Below are 22,459 nucleotides of genomic sequence, written 5' to 3' on the forward strand. Positions count from 1 at the left end.
TGAGTGCATACGGTGTACAACTAGTAAACACTGTATCACACAATTCTATCAATATAAACCTGCGTGTATCTCATATGTATATGTTAGAACTAGATGAACACTTAGGTTCACTTTAACATATTTTGTTTCTCATGTGTCACCCTTGTAGAAACGTAATTTCATTTGGACGTGCTGTATGGGATGTTATCATTTAGAAAACCACCCTATTTAAATTCACTTTTCAATTCTCATGAACATTCTTATTTTACCAGAAATATTAAAAAATTCCAAAGTCCTCCAGCAGAGAACTGCGGCATTTCAGAGATCTTTCAGCTTTGTAGTGATTCAATTGTGGCATCGACTTCCTAAATGTTGTTCCCCATTTAACCGATTCTTTATCTTTAGTAGTTTCCGAGATATCCATAGAGAACATCGTAGAAAACTCACCCTGTATATGAATCAACAACTAACTACAAACTAGACATTTTCAATATTTTTATATTTTTTCTCTGCATTATATTTTTTTAACAAACAACCCATTCGGAAACATAAACATTCATCAAATCTCTGTAAAGGTAATATCAGGCACGTGTTTCGGGTAAAATTAAAAACGTAGGAATCATATTCCGAAAAATTATGCAAAAATCCGAAATAATACTTAAAATGCAAATGCTTTCGGTTTAATGCGAGGGATCATAATGTTATAAATTAATGATTGGAGCGCACGGGAATAAACCGTGCAAAATCGAAATCGAACAAAAATATCATTCCAAATATAACGTCCAAAACGATCTACTCGGATATTTTGCGGTTTACCGTGATTTTAAATTGAAAACTGAAACTAATGAAACTGTTTTACAGGTAGAATGAGTATTTTTTTAGAACGTCGGAAAATTTGAGTTCTTTTTTGTGAATTCTAATAACAAAACTTTAGGAATAAATATATAAAGTACCTAGTTATTTATGTATATACAGTATGTCCCAGGATTGTCTTTACAAGAGCAAAAGCTTTTTATTATTGACATTTGTAGATAAATGCATTTTTCACAAAAAAAATTTGCTTATTCTAAAATGATTAATCCCCTGTATATTTTTCAAAATTTCCATAATGTTTTAGAAAAAATAAAAAAGATATGAAAATATAGTTGAATTCCTAAAAATCAAAACGCGTTTCTATGATAATATAATTTCGTTTTCATTCTTTGATAGACTATTATTGGCAGAATTTTAATTAATGTCGTAATATATTTTGCTGTTTTAAAATGTTAAAGAGGCACAATAGTATATTAAACAAAGAGTTTCGAAAACGACGTTTTGCACACGAGTTCGACAGTTTGTTGGCTCGAGGGGCAAGCAAGAGCCACAAGTCGAACGAGTGTACAAAGTAGTTTTTGAACGAGTTTTTTACGCTATTTTTTCTACGACTATAAATTAGCAGCAGACTCACTCAGTTTTTGCCAGTTTTGTGTTAAAAATGTTAAAATTGGCACATGTCGTGTGCAAAATGACACATGCCGTGCACTACGATGTTCGCTATGGGTATCTCGGAAACTACTGGATAGAGAGCCGGTTAAATTGGGAAACCCACAAAACTGCAATTCTTTCCCTATTTTACCGACTCTCTATCTGCAGTACCTAGTTTTCGAAATACCCATAGAGAACATCGTAGGAAACTCACCCTGTAGACACATATAATAGGTACTTTCAAATATTGCCACTAGGTGCTATAATAAGTATCACACTTTATATTAATATGTTTAGATATCATAATATCAACAGATATAAGTGTTAAGTAAGTAAGATTCTGTAAGAATTCTGTCATTTGCGAGCTATTCTGCCGAGCTATTCACCCGAACACTTGAGGGCGCCGACGTCTTTGACGGTTGTGTCCGTTTTGCAAATTTTCAAGGCACTAGAAAAAGGCACTTTAAATCTCTGGTTTTACCTAATTAAGTAATTGTTATTAGGTGGTAATTGTCAATTTAAAGTTTCACTTCATAATAATGGCATTTTAACAGAACGTCAACCGTTTATAATAGACGTATCTTGACTAGTTTATTTCTTGAATAGTTGTATATACAGACCGGACCACCGTAGTAGTAACATAGGCAGAACCGGACGAATTAGCGTATACCCGTCCGCCGGATAAAAAGCAGGCGAAAAAATGCGATAAAATAAAAATAGGTAGATATGTGATAAGAATGTTTCATAATTTGTATTTATTCGTGTTTTAATAGCCAAAACGAATACATTGATTCTCGCGACAGTTCTCGTGTAAAATTTATTTTTTAAGTAAAATAATGGATGTTTACGAAGTTCATGAGAAAATTCAAATTGTAAAATGGTATTTCCAAAATAGGTCTTATCGGGATATACAAACAATTTTTCCACAAACTTTTGTAAACAGTACAATTCTATCTTTACCTACTATATCAAGAGTTATTAATAATTTTGAAACACATGGGTGCGTGTCCCCACAAAAACACAAGAAGCCTGATGTGTTGATTAATGAAGAACAGGAGTTAAAGCAAGTGTTTAACCGTTTAATTAGTGGATATGGAACTATTTTGTGGCCCGCTAGATCACCAGATCTTCCTCCCAATGATTTCTTTTTGTGGGGTTATGTAAAACCCAAAGTGTATGGTCATAATAGGGCTAATAATCTGGATGAGGTTCAAGTAAAAATACGAGAGGCTTTCCAAACTATTAGCCCTAATATGTTAGCCAAGATCAGACGGGAATTTTACGACCGCCTAGGCTTCTGTCTAGCACAAGAAGGTAGTCTTTTTCAACACATGTTATAACTTTTTTTTTATTGAGAGTAATATTTTAGTTTTTTTCTGGGTTTAGAGAATTTATTTATTTTTAGTTTTGGCTTGTAAACACACTCAAATAATAAAGATTTAAGTATTTTTATTTTAAATGTTACCTTAAATGAAGGTAAACACTTAAAATGCAAATAATAAATACTCGGCACTCCTCGCGTCGTATTCCTAGTCTGTCACGACAGACCCGTCCAAGCACAACTGCAACTGCCTGACTAGCCGACTAGCCGGCAGTGAATCTCGAGTACGAACGCAAATTGGGTAAACGTAAATTCGTCCGTCAACTTGCTATGTTACTAGTAGCCTGGTCTTCTCTGTATAGTTCATATCAAATAAACTTTTAGTGACGTGATTAAGCTTGACCGGCACAGCGTTGCCCACTTTTACACATTTTAGAATACGTTTTCAATCGATTACTTAATTCGCATCAGAAATCACGTGATGTGGCGTAATTTTATACTAAATATATTATGGTAAATTCACACAAGGTCTTTTGAATATGTCTATAGACATGCAATTTTACTAAAAGATTTTATTTCTGATTTAAATTTAATTTTTGAACTCACAAAACTTATTGTGAAAATAATATCGTTTAGTAATAATCATTTAATATTAATAAAATGTTTTGAAAAATTACATTTTTTTGTGAAACTGTGCAAGAATATCTTATTTTTACAAGTCTCTTATTAAAAATAATCTACAGCGGCCCACAAATGGCCAATATTATTGCGCAATATTTCATATTTTGCAATAATATTGACCGTTTAGGGTTTACATTGAAAGGTGGCACAATATATTGTGTCAATCAAAAACAGTTTGACTTTTATTGTGCAATAGTGATTAGTTTGTATCGTGTGTGGATAATATTGCACAATAGTTCATTATATTTTTGGTTTCTCTGCGTGTTTGTCTGGCTGCTCGGCTCTACTTAGAATATTTAGATCAGTGGTTTGTCAGCAAATATGGGATCAAAAGTAAAAGAGGAAGAAAGACGATTTATTTTAGAAGTCATCGAAATGTACCATTCTTTGTCAGCTTTATGGAATACAAATAGCAAAGAATATAGCAACAGAAATAAAAAAATGAACAATACGATGAACTACTAGGCAAGTATAAGGAAAAATACCCAGACTCTGATAGAAAACAATTATTGATAAGCAATAGCAGCTTGTTTTTTCTTATCCATGTTAACCAAAGTGCAAAACGATACTAGTTTTTGAACGAATTTATTGTACTGTTTGGAGATAACTAACAATATTATTGGGCAATATTATTGCGCAAACATATTGACTGTCTGTGGGCCCCTTAATGTATCAATATTTTTTTTGTAAAATCACTTTTTTGCAGTGTAGGAGCAAAACAGAATAATTTAATAAAATTCTTAAAAAAATCTTAAAACATTCAATAAACAATTAAAAAAACGTGCTGAATTAAAACAAACAAAAAACATCATCCGCCAACAACAAAAAACTCTGTTGTAAAAACTCGAATAATAAAGCCTACTTAAACACCAATTAATTAACGCGCGACAAAATTGCCAACAACAAGAAAAAGGCTATTAAGGGCGGTTTTATTCATTTTCCGCGAGCGACGGGCGATCGATCCATCTCCGTGTTTTCATTTTTCCTCCACGTCAACCAGCCAGTCAATCGTTCCGATGGGAAACAATCTTTTAACTTTTTCTCTTTAGCGTCGTCTGATTGAATTAAACACCAAACAAAAAAGTCTGCCTCTTCCGGGCATTTTGCTCTCTCGTTCTCACTCTTATTCTCATTTTCTTTGTTGTTTATTTTCTCATCGTTGTAAGACAATATCGTGACGCCCCGACTTTGACGATATTTTATAAAAAGTTTTTTAGACACCAGGATTGTCGTTATTTTTAACATTGGAAATTGTCTTAATGAAAAACATCTTAATAATTGAGATACTAGTGTGCACTGAAAAAATTAATTTTAGAATTTATTAACAATATTGAGGGTTATTTCTTGCCACAGATTATTGTAGTAAATTTACAATCCGTTATGTGTGTGACGACTTTTTCTGTCATTACTCAAATAGAAAGAAAAAAGTATCCGTTGCCCAGGGTTAGAGAAAAGCTGGGTTCCTAGGTAAGGCTTCTGGCTTATTGGGTGACTTTGTAATGTTGTTAAATATTAAAATAAAAATGATAATATTTAGGCAGGAAAGATTTTAATATTAATGTTAAGTATTTGTATAGATACGGTCAAAGACAGTAAAAAGGGCGCCACTTACTTTGTTTATAAAAGAGATAAAGTAAGAAACCAAAATGAAGAATATTTTATCACAAAATAGTTAGAATAAAGTAATCAACAGCAATTAGGGTCTATTATGTTTATCAAGAATAAAAGTCAGAGATAACTATCCTACATTAAACATTTATTTAAAAAAGACCACAAGTATCGGCTAGTTTCAATGATCCCAATAAAACTGTAAGTTATTTTAAATAAATTCGAATTTAGTAACAGTATTCTTCGAACTATGCTACTTAATATAAAAACAGGTGAAAAAAAAACATAAATATGTATGTATCAATACGATGATGTTTCGAAACATGTCGTGTACAAAAACCTTCAAGAATGAATACGTGTTAATAATTTTCATATAAAATATCATAACAAAGTAAAAGTATACTGTTTGAATCAAATTATAACTTATAACGTTAACTGAAAGGTAATTTTGACTATAATATATGGGATAAATAGTAATAATTTACAGAGATTAAACTGTTGTCTCAAAAATTGTAAAATAAAAGAGTACCTTGTGTATCGAACTTAGGACTTATTTGTATAGTTTCTTATGATGTTGTAAACAGGTAGATAGGTAGTCTCCAGACTAACAGAAGTGGAAGCAGATGACTATGGCAACAGAAGTCTTCGATATCAGTAAAGGAGCAAACGTAAGGTTATAAATGTTATCATAAGGTAATTACTATACAGGGTGTCTCAGAGTTTAATCGGGAAAATTTAATAGACGATAGAACTTGCAAAAATAAAACGAAAAGTTCAAATCAACTTGTAAGATTTAAAGTTTCCTTTTCGAGATACAGGGTGTTAAAGTTACTTAAAAAAGAAAAAAAAAATAAGATATTTGAAAAACTATTTAATCGATTTCGATATAACTTGTCCCGTTTATAATACTTACTATGGGACTTAATTTGATGTAATTAGATTTAAGTTTAATGGCCAGGGGCGGCGGTGGGGCATCACTGTTAAGTTATTTTAAAGGAAAAAATAGGCACGCCACTGCTTTTTTAGAAGTTTAATATTATTTTTGGATTTAGTAATTAAAAATATTATTTTTTTGTTTCCTGACTTTTTTGTCTATCTTGCGAAAAAAATTAAATTCTAAATGGTAATTAATATTATAATTGGTATTCTAATGGTACCCTCTATCTCGAAAAGGAAGCTTTAAATCTTACAAGTTGATATGAACTTTTTGTTTTATTTTTGCAAATTCTATCGTCTATTAAATTTTCCCGATTAAAATCTGAGACACCCTGTATGTCATACATTTACTCAGATCCATTTAATTACTCTATAAATAAAAGATATGGTTCTCAGAACAGAGGCTTAACACAAAAAAATAACTTACGGTCTGAAATTCAGCTTTACATAAACCAAAATATATTCAAACCATATGCTGATCCAAACCAGTAATTAAATATTAATCAAAACCTTATCAAAATAAATCAAAAAACGTGAATAACTGAAATAAAATTGCATACTTTGAAAAGGTTTCCAAATCTCCAGATCGGATACTCATATAATTACAGTTAAAAAGCGGATTCAGAGTGCTTTTTATTGAAAGATTCATATGGACGCCGAACAACGGGTCTCCAACAGATCCAATCTCTCAGAAAAAAAGGCCTGCTTCTTCTTTTTCACCTTCCTTCTCGTATTTGTAAAATGCAGGTAAAATGGAAATGGAAGATAGAATGATAAGTGACATCACCATAACAAATGACCGAGAAAAGTGAACTGTAAGATATGAAGTTTGGCAAGTTCGACATGTAGCGAACAGATGGCGTTAGAAAAAATACTAAAAATCTAAATATCTAAAATTAATTTTATTAGATAAAAAATAAAAACGCTACGCTTTAGTTTTACAAGTCGTTTGTAAAATTGCTGTATGGTTAATTGCTGTATGGTATGTGCACAAAACATCCCCCTTTAGAACTTCATCTGTCATGTTAAGAAATGAAAGTAAATAATAAAGCGCCTCTCGTGTTTGTTCGCACTCTAAAAATTTCAATTAATGCCTGTATATATTTTTAATATATTTTTTAAATTTAATTTTATTTTAATTGTAGTAAAAAGTAAGTATTAAAAAGTAATATATTACATTTAAATGGAATATATTACATTATAATTATGTCAATTACAGGATTACAGGCTTGTTTTCTAACATTTTTTAAATAAAACAAATTGTTAAATTTCAATATATGTATATTTGTCGTAGGTATGAAAAAAGTAAAATATAAAATGGACAAACGCATACTTACATTGCAATAAAACTTCCACTTTTAGTTTTGCAATCCAAACGCAATATTTCTATTTCACAAATAAAAATATCCGACAACACTAAAATCACTGAAACTTCCGCGTCTGACAACGAAAACTGAAAAATATAACGGCACTTTTGGTTTTGGACCTGCATATCAACATTACGCTGTACTATTATGTGTTTGTTGTTGAAATAATATAAAATATCTAATTATAACTTGTAAATTTTAATATTTTAACATGATTTTAACTACTTTTGACAAAAACTAACTTTTTGTTATCAAGATGACATTTTAGACGGCAACTGACATATATGTCATAATATTTGAATCTTAAATATGTATGTAATATAATTTAAATTACTATAATGCAATTTTATAATAAGAAAACATTTATACATTCACAAAATACAACAAAGTCTAATAATATAATTTGAAAACAATGAATATTGAATTAAAACTGAAAAAGTTAAGCGCGACCCCATGTGTCAAAATTAGATGATTAAATTTTCGCAATTTTTACACCATTTGATGACCGGTGGCGCCTCTAGTGTTTGTTCGGGCGGTTGGTATTTTACTCCCACTTATGGCCATTAAAGAAAAAGTTCTAATGGGGGGATGTTTTGTGGGTATGTGTGTAAATATGTTATAATTCACACCAATATTCTTTGTGAATTTATTTAAAAACTGTGTATCTCATATAGTAAATTTACCAAAGACATTATAAAGATAGACCGAACATCTCATTCATAAATACTCGTTGGTAGTGTATCAAACATTCCAATGTGTCAAACAAGAACAGAAAAGACAGAGAAGTCTAAAATTTCCGACCCCGGCAACTAGGAGCATTTCGATTGTTCTAATGGCCAGTGGCGTATCGTTTTTTGGAAAGCATTTAATTAGTAAAGTAAAAGTAAATTAATTAGTAAAATTTATACTCCATATTAATATACTACATTAACACTTTTTCGTCAGATGAGTTTTGTTATAAGGTCTAATATAATAATATAATTAATATCCCACATATACCTATGTTGAAACGTTAGTAGGTGGTTTTCGAAAATCGCTTCAACGTCGATTTTCAATTTAAACTTTCAGTTACTTCTATATAAACTTTCAGTTACTTTTGAATATTCACAGGGTGACTCAGGCTTCCGAAACAGTTCTATATTAGGTTTGTGGTTGGTGACATTTCTTTCAATTTTTTTTCAGAATATGGAGGCAATGGTAAAGCACATTTTAGACATTTTTGTAAATATAGGTGACCAGAACATATTTTCAAACTAAAGTTGTAGATTTGCCATTATATTTCCATTCCAGAAATACCTAGGGTTGCCACCTGTCCTGTCTTTTTTGGAGGCCTGGGTCACTCTGTATATAGGTATGTATAAAACTAGTAGCCTAAGAATTATTTACAGTTCGTCCCATTCTAAAAAAAAGGTAAACACACCGTACAAACACAGATTAGGTATCCTATAAGTATACAGATAAAAATCTTGTCCCTAATTCGTGGTACGAAAATTGTTTTTTATGACGATGTGCAAGCGAGTCAAATTTTCTGTGCGCAAAAATAAACTCGCGTAAAATAACAATAGAAAGCGTAATAGAGAGATATCGCTAAACCGAATAGCGTACATGGACGTTAATAAGGCCAGGTGTTATTTCCTTTACGTGAGGTGGTATTAACTCTCTTCATTTATAGTTATCGGATCGGAAAGAATTCTGATCGCGTCGCCTACGCTATTTAACCTTAACTTAATTTTGAATTTAAAACTTTGAAATTGTTTTTGTTTACTAGGTATTTTAAAACTAAAGGGCTAAAGTGCTTATTTCCAGTGCTTTATTGTTCAACGTCTGCCAATGGGTTTAGGGCAACAAACAACAAATTCTCTTAGAAGGGCTAAGTCGTCATCTGCTGTAAACCTAAGACTCTTTATAGGTTCTTTAGTATTGGAAGAGGTGGAATCCATATTTTGAGCCATATTTATTTAATTAAAACTAAAATTCCTTTAGAATATCGTATATAATGACCAGAAATGACAATTTTAAGAAAAAAATGTCACTTTCTGGCTTATAATAAAATTTCAAATGCAACGTTTATATTCAAATTTGTTATGATCTACAACAGTTAGGTAGTCATTGAGACGAATTATAATTCAATTACTGGCTACTACGTTCTTGTTTTAATAGATTAATTACAAATATAATTAGAAATTATTTTGATTGTGAGAGGCTCCCTTGTGGGACGCCTATGTACAATGACGAAAACAATTCCCGCCTGTGAAAAGACAAATTCGGGTAATTTGAGCTTATTTTTCCACACACTTGACACTGTCGTACCATACTGAATTCGCAGATTCAAAAGTACGTTAAACAAAAACAAAAACCACCGAAAAACACTGAAAGTTCACTTTCGTCATGATTCCGACTTCAAACACACCGCAAGCTAAACGGAGTACGCTATAACGGACCAAGGGCCGTCGCGAGGGGTGGTGGGACGGACGGCTCATTTCATTCTGGAAGACTAGCAGCGACGTTGCCAATAGTTCTAGACGTTTCAGCACATTAAACAGTAAACATGTCGTTTAATAGTAACGCATATATCCTCTGGTTAATAACATATTATTACGCATGCTTCTTTAAAAATAAACTATTAATTTAATTAAGAAATTGAGATTTATTGATATCCGGTAAAGGTTTTAAAGTCACCTTTTTCTGCAAATCAAACTGAGTAGATAGGCGCAAATTTGAGATGCGGCAATGTCGCCTTCTCTATCTCAGTTGGTTTTTACAGTACATAGTCAACCTCCGATTGTTTGATCGGGTTAAAATGTCTAATGTGATATCTGTTCTTACTAAATCTATGAAATTTACTTATTCGTTGTCAATTTATCTTCTAAAATCGCCAACTTCTTGTAATATTACTATAAAGTACTACTAGAGTATACTCTTTTTGTCTAGAAGAACCTTACTGGAGTTCAGCGCCCAACCAAAGTATTAAGAAAATTGCCATTAGATACAAAATACAAACATGTAGGTATATAATCAAAACAGTCAACTTGCTTTTTGAAAAAGGCTTTCCTTTTTTTAAAATAACCATAACTTTTTCAAAAATTTACATTCTGGGACCGAACCACATAGAAAATTTTTGTTTTTAAATATAGTTTTTCGAAAAAAATAAAAAAAATTTTGAAGGTTTGGTTATTTAGATCGGCATTTTAGAAGTTTGGCATTTTAATTTTTTTTCATAAGAAACTTCGATCAATTCTACAATTATTCCACTATTCCTGGAGTGGGCCGATTACTTTTTCCATTTTTTTTTATTTAATTAATTTTTTTTCAAGTAGTATATACAGTATGTCCGCGGATTGTCTTTACAAGAGGAAAAACTTTTTTATTATTCACATTTTGAGAAAAATGCATTCTTCATAAAAAATTTCGTTTTTTCTAAAATGGTGAATCCAGCTTTTTACTTCTTTAAATTTCCATACCGTTTTAGGGAAAATGAAAAAAAACATTAAAATATCGTTGATTCTTTTCAAAGTCCTAAAAATCAGAAGTCTCTTCTATGGTAATTGAATTTTGATTAATGTCATATAAGTAACACATTTTCTTATAACTATTATCGCCCTTTTCGTTGCATTGAACTAAATATATGTTGTGCTTCTTTAACATTTTAAAACAGGAAAAAATATAACGTTAATTAAAATTCTATAAATAAAAATGTATCAAAGAATGGAAACGAAATTATATTACCATAAAAACGCGTTTTGATTTTAGGACTTCACTATAAACTCAACTATAATTTTTTTCTCTAAAACAGTACGGAAATTTAGTATTACCTGCATACGTGGCCAGCCCATCTTAAGCGAGATTTAGTAATCATGACTTCAGCGCTCTCGCAGCTTGCTTTTTTAAGGACTGATACGTTTGAGACATGGTGGTACCATTTGATTCTTAAAAGTTGTCTAAGGTATCTCTGTTGCAACTTGTTTAAGCTCTATTCCCACAAGAATCTCTGACTAGTCAGCGCGTTTCTTATTGGTTGAAAAGTGTAGAAACCTGACTAACAATCAGGTTTCTACGCATTTTAACCAATGAGAAACGTGCTGACTAGTCAGGGATTCTTCTGGGAACAGACCTTTAATGCGCTCGTGTGCCGGCGGTACGGCATCCAGGTTTCGCTTCCATATACCATGCTGGGGATTATTACTGCTCGATACACTGCCAGTTTTGTTTTTGTGCTCAAGTCATGATTGTAGAAAACCCTGTCTTTTAATTTCCAGAATGCTCTTGAGGTGCTGCTGATTCTGTGCTGAATTTCAGAATCGATATTTGCCTTTTCCGAAATCAAACTGCCGAGGTAATTAAATTCCGATACATATTCCAATAGTTCCGATTTTTATAGCGCAGTTATGATTTTCCGGGGGAGTGCACATGATTTTTGTTTTATCGATGTTCAGTTTAAGGCCCAAAGTTTCGTATGCCCAGGTATATGTGTTCAGCATTTTCTGTAATTGCTGTAACGTATTGTATGAAATTTAGTATAAGCATAAACGGAATTAACAATTTTAAAACAAGCAAAAAATTTTACGAAGGATGCATTTTTCTCAAAATGTCAATAATAAAAATGTTTTTCCTCTTGTACTTCAAATATGCGCACATAGTGCATATACACTTTTTTGGTTTGTATTATAATCAACCATACATAACTACTTGTATCTACAATGCAATAATTTTTCACCAGATATTTTCTTGTAATAAAATTTTGATCTTTGCCAAAAGAACCGTTTATTATTCACAGTAAAATGAAAAAATGAAGACTAACTAAGCTTTTAACAGTAGCTTTACATCAAAAAATATCTTAACCTCGAACGCCCACAGAACGAAATACATATTCATAACTTTTCGAAGCAGGAAAAAACTTACAAGGCTTTTTTTAAGCTTTTTTCTTTAAGCTTTCCGTTTCCTAAGGGGATTTTTTCTTTTCGGCCGCCACAAAATGCTTTATACTGGCTTTTTTTCTCTTTTATGGTCTCTGTAATTGATTCAAATTTTGTTTGTTTTAACGAGAAACACAGACAAAAAATGAATAAAATGGAATAATGGATTGGAATTGAGGCAAATCTTCGTCGTTATTTTCTTTCAATCATTATTTTTATTTAGACGACCCTAAAAAGGTCTACAAAAATATTGGCATATGCGACAAAAAATCGCATATTTTCGTTCGCAAACAGTTTCTTTAATAAGTGGTGGTGTGCGCATGTACACATAAACGTCCAAATATAACGTTTCTTAAAAACATATTACATTGAACTTGAAATGTGTTACAATTCAAAAACAATATGATTGCGGAGAAATAGAATGGCATAGCTGTGTTAAAAACCGTAATTTTTAATAAAATTAAAATGTTTTTCGTCTATTGTCCTGGCCGGTTAAAAGATGTCCAAATCGTATTGTGAATCATAACTCAATTTTTTTGCCTATGACTTTCATTTAAATATTCCTCTTTTTTTATTTCAGATGCCCCAAAAAAGGCCTATCTAATGATCGACAACAGGATCCTAGATCCGGGAAATCCCTTCATTCCTGTAAAGGAAAACGCCGATCTTACAGTGTCCTGCGTTGTCGACGAGGGCAATCCTAAACCTTCCTTAAGTTGGGAGCTGAGTCTCGGGTCGTTGGCGCTCTTGGACGCTCCGGAAGTACCACTGGAAGTGCTCAATTTGACAGAAACAGCAGTGGATCAGAAGGTATTTAGCATAAAAAAGAATTAATATTAATAATTATTATTAAAAATAATGATATTAAAACTTGATAAAATTATGAAAATTTTAAACTTTGTAGCAAATTTTATTTAGATTCAGAACATTATACACACTTGAAGGCTGAGTTATTTTTATTTTGTAAGAAAATTTATTTTTTGGACTCTGGTTATTTTTGATGAAGGTTAAAACGTCACCTACATCCATTACTGCTCTCGTAAGACTACTTCTTCTTCGTACGTTAGGACCAAGTCCTGAGTTTTCTTCAATGGTTTCCTAAGAACAGTTGGGATGATGAAGACCAGCTTTCATACTATCTTATAGGTAGTCGTCGCGGCGCCGGCGCGGCGGTCCAGGCAAGTTGGTTCTTTTCTCCTTAGCAATTTTCGCTAACCGGTCATTTGGCATCCTGTCCACATGGTCTCTCCACTCTCTTCTCTTGTTTCTTGCCCATTTTACTACATTAGTTCAGTCATTGGGGATCAAAAAAGGGGCCTGCTTGGAAAAAAGTCCGGAAGTTTTGAAACTTTGCAGGTTTATAGGTTTTGGGGTCCCTAACTAAAATCCATAAAATGCACATTTCCAGACTTGCCGCCGGCGTCGCCACCTTGCCATGATGGCGCCCAAAATCGGTATTTTATGAATATCTCGAAAACTATGCGTTTTTCGCGAAAATTTGAGGAGAGCAAAATTAAAGAGAATAAAATTTCCTATAAAAAAGGTTTTATGAAAATGTTCGCTAAAGTCAACCGTTTAGGCACAAAATCCCTGGAAATTTTACAGTTTTGCGTAAAATATGATATATTATAGGTTTGTTCTCACAACTGTAAGAAACATATTTCCAACAGATAATTATGCGCAATAGGGTAAAACGCGTTCCCACAGAAATTTTTGATTAGTTTGCAACCAACAGTACGCTGTTTACACAGAAAATTCTGATTGTTATCTGACAGTCAGACCTGTTTGCGGATCTTTTGCAAGTAAAGTGTCCGTCGCATGCGTATTGCGACCCAACGTCATTACTTGATAAACTGAACCTACAAAACGTGTGTTGTTTTTGTTTTGTGTTTTTTTCTTCAAAAAATAAAGAAAAGAAATGAGCGATTTTGAATCTTCCGAAGAATCTGAGGCGTCCGAATTTTCGGATACAGACACAAACCTAGAAGAGCTGATGGAGGAACAGGTCAGGCCCAAGAATCAAAATTACTAAACATTAAAACATTAAAAAGAACAAAACCAAAAACATTAAAAGATGTCTTTGGTTAATTCCCTCTTCGTTTTCTTCTTTATTCGGTATTACGTAAGAGTTAAAATTAGTTGTATTATTACATCAAAAAAGAAGAGTAGGGGATTTGCTGTTCTCACAGACAGTTTGAAATCGATCAGAAACTGCATTATTTGAGACCTGCGCATTAACACCGGTTTGGAAGAAGTCACTAACATGTTGGGAACACGCTGTGAGAACAAACCTTATGTATAGTCGATTTTCCGAAATCAAATGTCGATTAGGGTTCACTAAAACTAGTTTTAGTTTAGTTTCTTCAATTTTGTCATGAAACAGTGGCGTATCATTAATTCGCTCATTAATTTATGAATAATTAATTGTCGTTCTGGACAGACTTCATTGCGAACTTACCACCAGGTTTAGCATTGGTCTGGTTGTACCAAAGATGCAGAAGAATGGGGTTAGAAGAAAACAATAACAGGCATTACTCCAGTCACAACGTTGAAAGATCCAGCTCCAAAATCCCTGTTGGCATTTTTATCCTGTAAATGCAAAACCAACAACTATGGTAAAGCCTGCGGATGCAGAAGAGCAGGATTAAAATGTTCAATGATTTGTGCATACTGCAATAGAAAATCCTGTGACAACGTCACTGAAGTGTCACTCGACGAATCCGATGAAGAGGAGTTGGACTTGCCTGTAGATATCCCTCTGGCGGGTGAAGATGAAGAGTTGGACGTATTGAGAGACCACCCTGATGAGCCCAGCACAGCAGACATCGACTTTGACATCAATGAGGCCGATCCGTCGGGCTTGTGCAGATAAGTTAAAGTTTTAAATTTATGTAGTGGAGTAGGCCTCCGGGGAGACCACGTTAAAATAAACGCGCCATATACTTTACCTCTTGGGTGGTGTGGAAACAAGTACACATTGTCAATAATCAAAATTAATTATTCATAAATTAATGAGCGAACTAATGATACGCCACTGTTTTATGACAAAATTAAAGAAACTAAACTAAAACTAGTTTCAGTGAACCCTAATCGACATTTGATTTCGGGAAATCGACTATACATAATATATCATATTTTACGCAAAATTGTAAAATTTCCAGGGATTTTGTACCTAAACGGTTGACTTTAGCGAAAATTTTCGTGAACCCTTTTTTATAGGAAATTTTATTCTCTTTAATTTTTCTCTCCTCAAATTTTTGCGAAAAACGCATAGTTTTCGAGATATTCACAAAATACCGATTTTGGTATTGGCGATTTTGTCTGGAAATGTGCATTTTATGGATTTTAGTTAGGGACCCCAAAACCTATAAACCTGCAAAGTTGCAAAACTTCCGGACTTTTTCCAAGCAAAAATCCCCAATGACTGAACTACATCCTGTACATTGCATGTTTCTCTTATATCCTCACTTCTTTTCCGGTCATATAAGATATATCCTGTAATTGATCTAAGTGTTTGCATTTCTGTTGTTCTTAGTCTCTGCTCTAGTCTCTATCGCATATGTCATAACCGGTCTCACGCAAGCCTTAAAAATTCTAACTTTGCTTCTGACACTCCTATATTTATTTCGCCAAATTATATCCCTTAAATATACTGATATTAATGATGCCTTTGTTGTTTGGTATTTACTTCCTCTTTGAGATTCCTAGTGCTTGTTATATTTGCCCCTAGATATTTAAATGACATCACTTGTTCTACACTCTGATCATAGATTGCGAGTTTGCATCTTTTAGGCTCTCTAGATATTGTAAGGATTTATTTTTCACGGATATTTGCATGTTAAATAGTTTTGCCGTTTGTTGGAACTTATATAGAAGCTTTTGTAAGTTATCTTCGTCTTCAGATATGAGTACTGCATCGTCAGCATAACATATTATTTTTATTTCTTTATCTCCCAGTCGATATCCTCTCCAAGCTTGCTGTACTTCATTTATGATTTCGTCCATTACGATGTTGAACAGGGTTGGGCTTAAGCTATCTCCTTGTCTGAATCCGGTTTTCACAGCTATTTTTCTTTATTGGCTATCGTTTATTGGCCACTCTTACATATGTGTAGTTTTCGGTATTCAACTCTTCGATAACTTTTATAATATTCGACTGAATTCTCCTTTTTGCAGTAGGTTTATGACATCAGTTAAATGGACTCTATCGAATGCCTCGGTAAAATCAACGAAGCACATAAAAGCTGTCTTATTAAACTCTATGGCTTTTTCGGTTATTTGGCGGATGATATGGCATCTATTGCAGACCGGTTATTTCTAAATCCTTGTCGTTCTTCAAAAATTCCGGTTGACATTACTTCTGCTAAAATTTTAGTAAACAGTTTTTGTACGGCACTAATCAAACTGATACCCCGATAGTTTCGTGGATCTGCTTTACTCCTTTTTTAAAAATTGGTATCAAAATGCTTTCTTTCCATTCGGATGGTATATTCTTGTCTGTAAGTATTTTGTTAAAGAGAATCTGTAACTCGTAATACTACAATGGTCTATTATTCTTATTTTAAACCTTTTAATTAGTAGACAACAACATTTTTAATAAAATCGGTGACATGACAAAAATTGGCAATTTTCATGACTGTATGATATGGAAAAAAGTCGCAAAAATACCCATTTTGGTCATTTTATACCAATTATATCTAAAAATAATAATTTCACTCAATATTAAATATTAACTTTAAATAATTCTGTTTAGGTTGGGGCTAGAAACGATGCTCACATGGCCAAAGTGTTGAGGGCTCACCACAACGCAACTTTAACATGTTTCATCAGGCACATAGCTTTAGAACAGCCGTTGAATGTATCAGTTTTGCTCAATGTCCAATGTAAGTAACAAAATTATTGATAGAAATCAACATAATGTAGTATAAAACTAACATAAATCGACGCCGGCGCGGCGCAGTGTGATGACAAAAAAACGCCATGGTAGTCATAGAAATATTATTTCTGTTCAAGCTTTGCTATGTATATTGCTGACATCTTTAGCAGTAATTAATAATAAGTAACAGCTGATTATTGATATTACTAATATCGTCTGATCAAAAAAAAACAGATCAAAAACGGCAGGAGAATGATATTCGAACATAATTTTGGCGCGGTCAATCTTTAGACGCCATTTGCTAAAAATCGACATAAAACTTGTCAAAAACTAACACTAATAGAAAGATTAAAAAAGGATAGAACGTTTCCAGGCACATACATAAATCTATTTCCAAAAAAATATTTTTTTCTAGAATTTTTAACTACACCATTTAAAAATTATTTTTACTCAACATAAAAATAAATTACGTACTCCTTAAGGCAAACTGGCAGTAAGCACCACTGAAGAATAAAGAAGAGTACGGGGCTCAGTAAAAAACGGCTAGGGCTTGACCTCGCCAAAATTATTATCGATTGTCATCCCTTAGTTCTCCTTGACGCCGTTTTTTTTTTCAATCGTATTGTAGATATATCTAACGTATTAAAAATACTTTAGATCAATTTATCATCGATCTCGAAATATATTAAAACCGCATACAAAAAAAATATTTTGTTTTTATATTCCCCATTTTATGACAAATAAAAATCTGTGAAAATGGTGCACACGACAAACAAAAAAGCGTGAACTATTTAGAGTGGTCGTATTCATTGCGCAAAACACCAGCATTTTATTTTATTTTTTATTTTTTAGCGTAAAAAATGCTCGTCCTATTTTTCACACTGAAATATATCCAATATCGAATAAAACCACATATACATATGTAGATTAAGCTCTGTAAAAAAATGCTGATCCGGATTGATAAAAGGGATATATAATGTATACGTTGAAAGCTTTCGTAAACATATTATTTTTTACAGCTTAATATCGAAAATGGAAATCATATTGTCTAAAATATATGATATATAAATAATACAGAGTGGCGCCACTCATACACCGCGAAGGCTCCAAGGAGAACGACTGTTAGTATTGAAATGAAATTTTTTGAGCATATGTACGTTAACTCGCACTTTTTTAAAAATATAGAGAGTTCTACAGGCTATCCCCAAAAAGAGTTACATATCAAAGTTGTGTTTTTTGTAATGGAACACCCTATATATTAGTTAATATTCGGATTCTGGGAGAAAAATAAAGGTGAGTTTTATAAAAGAAGTATATGACTAAAATGTAAGGTCTTTGACAAATTTAATATTTTCTGAAAATTAAGAAAATTTTTATATTACTATAAAAGCTACCTAAATTGGAATTTACCCGGTATAGCTCAATATGTAGTTAAATTAACTATTGTATTTTAAATCAAATTAAAACTTGATCCAAAAAGTTATACAGGGTAAGAGAAAATTAATATTGAACATTGGGTCACCTTTAAAAGCATGTTCCTCTTTTATTTTAAATGAGACACCCAGTATATTATTCCGATATTCAATGGAGAATTCATGTCTCTTCAAAATACTATTAAGATTGCCTACCCCTCAAACAAAGATTTTCCTAGATATTTGCATTTACATGATTTGATCTGTGTAGATCTTTATTATTTGATAAAATCTAGGTGGCTGGTGATATGTCTGGCATTACTTCATCATAGTTTTCTAATTAGTCCAACTTTAACAACTAGTTATCATTTTGTGTCAGTTAAAACAAAAAAAAATCTCAGAAATTTGCCGAAAATGCAAACTTACCCTACATCAGAGAGAACTGATATGATTCTATCAGTTGGTGAATATACTTAAATGCTCCTGATTTTATCTGGTCTGCATTTTTTATGGGGATGTTAAAGACAGTATTTACAAAACTCGACCAACTATTGTCGACAACGTGAGAGAAATTATTGTAGCTGCTTTTCGAGGTAGAACTCCACATAATGCCTTTTAAAATGAAAAGATCCTTTTGAAAAGACAATCATTTTATGCAGTTAACAGGAAAGGAAGCATTTTGAGCATTTGATGTCATCTAGCTAATTTTTATCTCATAATTATAGGTTTATATCTAGTTTTAATTCTGTAATAATTAAAATATGTTTTAAACATGTATCTTTTTATTACCGTTGAATATTTTACTCTAATTGACAAAAGGTATATCACACAGCCACCCTAGAATTTTTTTCAAATAATAAAGATCTACTGACGCAAAATCATAAAAATTAAAATATCTTGGAAAATCTTTGTTTGAGGGGCAGGCAACCTTAATAATATTTTGAAGATATATAAATTCCCCAGTGAATACCGGAATAATATACTGGGTGTTCCATTTAAAATAAATGAGTCACTTGCTTTTAAAAGTGACTAATGTTCTATATTAATTTTGTCTCACCCTGTATAACTTTTCGGGTTAAATTTCAATTTGGTTTAACATACAATGGTTACTGTAATTACATATCAGGCAATACCAGGTCAACTAAAATTTAGGTAGCTGTTACCGAAATTTAAAATTTACTCTTCATTTTCACAAAATGTTAAATATGTCAAAATCCTTAAATTTTAGGTATATGCTTTTTTAATAAAACTTACCTTTGTTTATTCCTAGAATCCGAAAATCAATTAATATATAAGGTGTCCGATTAAAAAAAACACAACTTTAATGTGTAACTTTTTTTGGGCACACCCTGTATAATTCTATATAATTTTATAAAATGCTTTTAGTTAACCTACATATACTGCCAAACTTTTTTCGATATAAACTACCGTTCTCCTAGGAGCTTCCGCGGCATATGAAAGGCGCCACCCTGTATAGTTCGTATCAAATAAACTTTTAGTCGCGTGATTAAGCTTGACCGGCACAGCGTTGCCCATTTTTACATATTTTCTTTTAATCATAATATTTTAGGAAAAAATAAATTAATTATAAATATATAAACAGTTATTATTTACATCAACAAAACTCGCCTTCTAACAGCGCTTAAAGGACATAAAGTTGAGATGTGTTTTTTACGGTTATTAAGCTATCTTGTACACTTCGCACTAAAAGAGGTTCGAAAAAGAACCGACTGCAAGGTCTGCTAATAAACATTTTTAAGCTTAAAATATCACAACACAATTTATTTGAACCAAAAACTCGTAATACAAAAGTAACGTGTTGAAACGAATGACAATGTCAGGAAATAAATAAATAAATATGGCAATTTCACATTTTTTACAGCAGACATACCACCTGAATCCCCAGTTAGAAATTTAAATTTCAGTTAGTCAGCCCGGCGCCGAATATGTCCATAGTTGGCAACAATGAATTTCAAAATCGCACCCTCGATTACCTAACTAAAATTTTAATTGGTATCGAATAGTGATGGGTTGTTATTTAACTATTTGTTATTTTATAACAATTATTTAGAAATAACATAACGCAACCGTTACTACTTCTAAAAAATAACAGATATAAAAGAACGACACGTAGAGATCGGCCGCTCGTGAAACGAAAAACGAAGTCGGCGCTCTGCACCACCACGAAATTCTATGCTGCTCGAAGCAATTCCAAAAAACAACTAGTATGGAGTATGGATGGAAAACATGTTATTTCGTCAACCATCTATACAGGCGGCGAGACAACGGACAACGGAGTGGGGAATGCGCTACGGCGAACGTAGCTGCTTCGGTCGATGCCGTCGACGGTCGTATTGGGCTTACAACAGCTTAAAAATAATAGGATATAAAAGAAGCATGTTTTTCCGGTCGAGATAACAGGAGTGGGAAAGGAACGCTGCTGCATCGGTCGATTGTCGATGGAGGCTCGCAACGGGTTGGAGAAGCAGTCATTTTAGATACGTTGTTTTTCAACCTACTACGAGCATATCAGGGTGGCGGTTGAGATAATCGGAGTGGGAAAGGAACGCTGCTGCATCGGTCGATTGTCGATGGAAGTTCGAAACAGGTTGGAGAATAACGCATCAGTTGTTTTAGATACATTGTTTTTCAACCTGTTACGAGCATAACGGGTGGAGGTCGAGATATTATGGCGCTGTATGTTTCAGTACGTTATTAAGTTTCAATATTTAGGTATTTATTTATTCTGAAAAATTTTCAGAATAATATTTTAAGATTTTTTAAAAATGTATACAGGGTGTTTTGAAAAATCTGGTCATTGATTAATCACGATCCTGCTTAAAGCCATTGACGTAAAAAGCTGATTTTTGGAAAACGGATTTTCTTTAGGGTGTAGAGGTTCGATAAGAAGGGATTTTTCGAAACTCGAATTCTAAGGGGGTGAAACCACCCTCAAATATTAGAATATTTTTTATTTAAAAACCGGTGAGTTTTTCGGAAAAACTCTTAAACACGTATATTTTATTTCGTTGTTTTACATATTTTAAGATTTTTTAAAAATATATACAGGGTGTTTCATAAAATATGACCATTGAGTAATCACGATTCTGCTTAAACTGCTTGACGTTTAAAGCTGATTTTTGGTAAACGGATTGACTGTGGGGTTGAGGTTCGATAAGGAGGGGTTTCTCGAATCTCAAATTCCAAGAGGGTGAAAACGCTCCTCAAATATTACAATATTTATTATTTAAAAAACGGTTAGTCTTTCGGGAAAACGCTTGGACACGCATAATTTATTTTGTTTTTTTACATATTTTGAAAATTTTTAAAAAATCATACAGGGTGTTCCAAAAAGTTGAGTAATTGATTAACCACGATTCTGCTTAAACTGCTCGACGTTTACAGCTTATTTTTGGCAAATGTGAGAAAATTTTATCCAGTTTGTATGTTAATAGAAATTCTTGCTTTGCTTTATCATTACCATTACAAATTATTAATTCGACGCGAACGAAGTCGCGGGTAAACGCTAGTTTAAGTGTAAAATTAATTCAAACTCTAGTGTGTAGTTGGTTTACTTATGAAGAATATACTACACATTTTCTTATATTGCTATTTTTTGACCGCAAATGGTAAAATTATAACTAAGAGCTTCTCGCCCGTCGAGTGAGATGCACCCTGTACACTGCTACGCAATTCAGGATCTACGCGGATCGAGGGCGTAGGTAGATAGGAATGTATACGTATAGACGAGTGGCGGAGTTTTGGCTTTTTTATATCGCAATTTGTAAACAGCGCTTATTTGTAAACAACGACCGTTTTTAGAGAGGTATTTTAGATAACAATCGATATTTAGAAATGTTTTGACACCCTGGAAATACTACCACCGAGCATGTCATTGTTGC

General features: G+C 32.7%; 1 protein-coding gene across 1 annotated transcript in view; it reads left to right on the plus strand.

Moving 5' to 3' along the window:
- Positions 1-22,459, plus strand: part of LOC115887706 (hemicentin-1) — a 1,088,837-nt gene that overhangs the window by 761,281 nt on the left and 305,097 nt on the right. The window contains exons 5-6 of the mRNA XM_030907180.1: positions 12,850-13,079; positions 17,023-17,152. Coding sequence (XP_030763040.1) covers positions 12,850-13,079; positions 17,023-17,152 — 360 coding nt within the window. The remainder of the gene's footprint in view (positions 1-12,849; positions 13,080-17,022; positions 17,153-22,459) is intronic.

Source organism: Sitophilus oryzae, unplaced genomic scaffold, assembly GCF_002938485.1.
Source record: "Sitophilus oryzae breed Bouriz unplaced genomic scaffold, Soryzae_2.0 scaffold_610_pilon_pilon, whole genome shotgun sequence".
Taxonomy (NCBI): Eukaryota; Metazoa; Arthropoda; class Insecta; order Coleoptera; family Curculionidae; genus Sitophilus; species Sitophilus oryzae.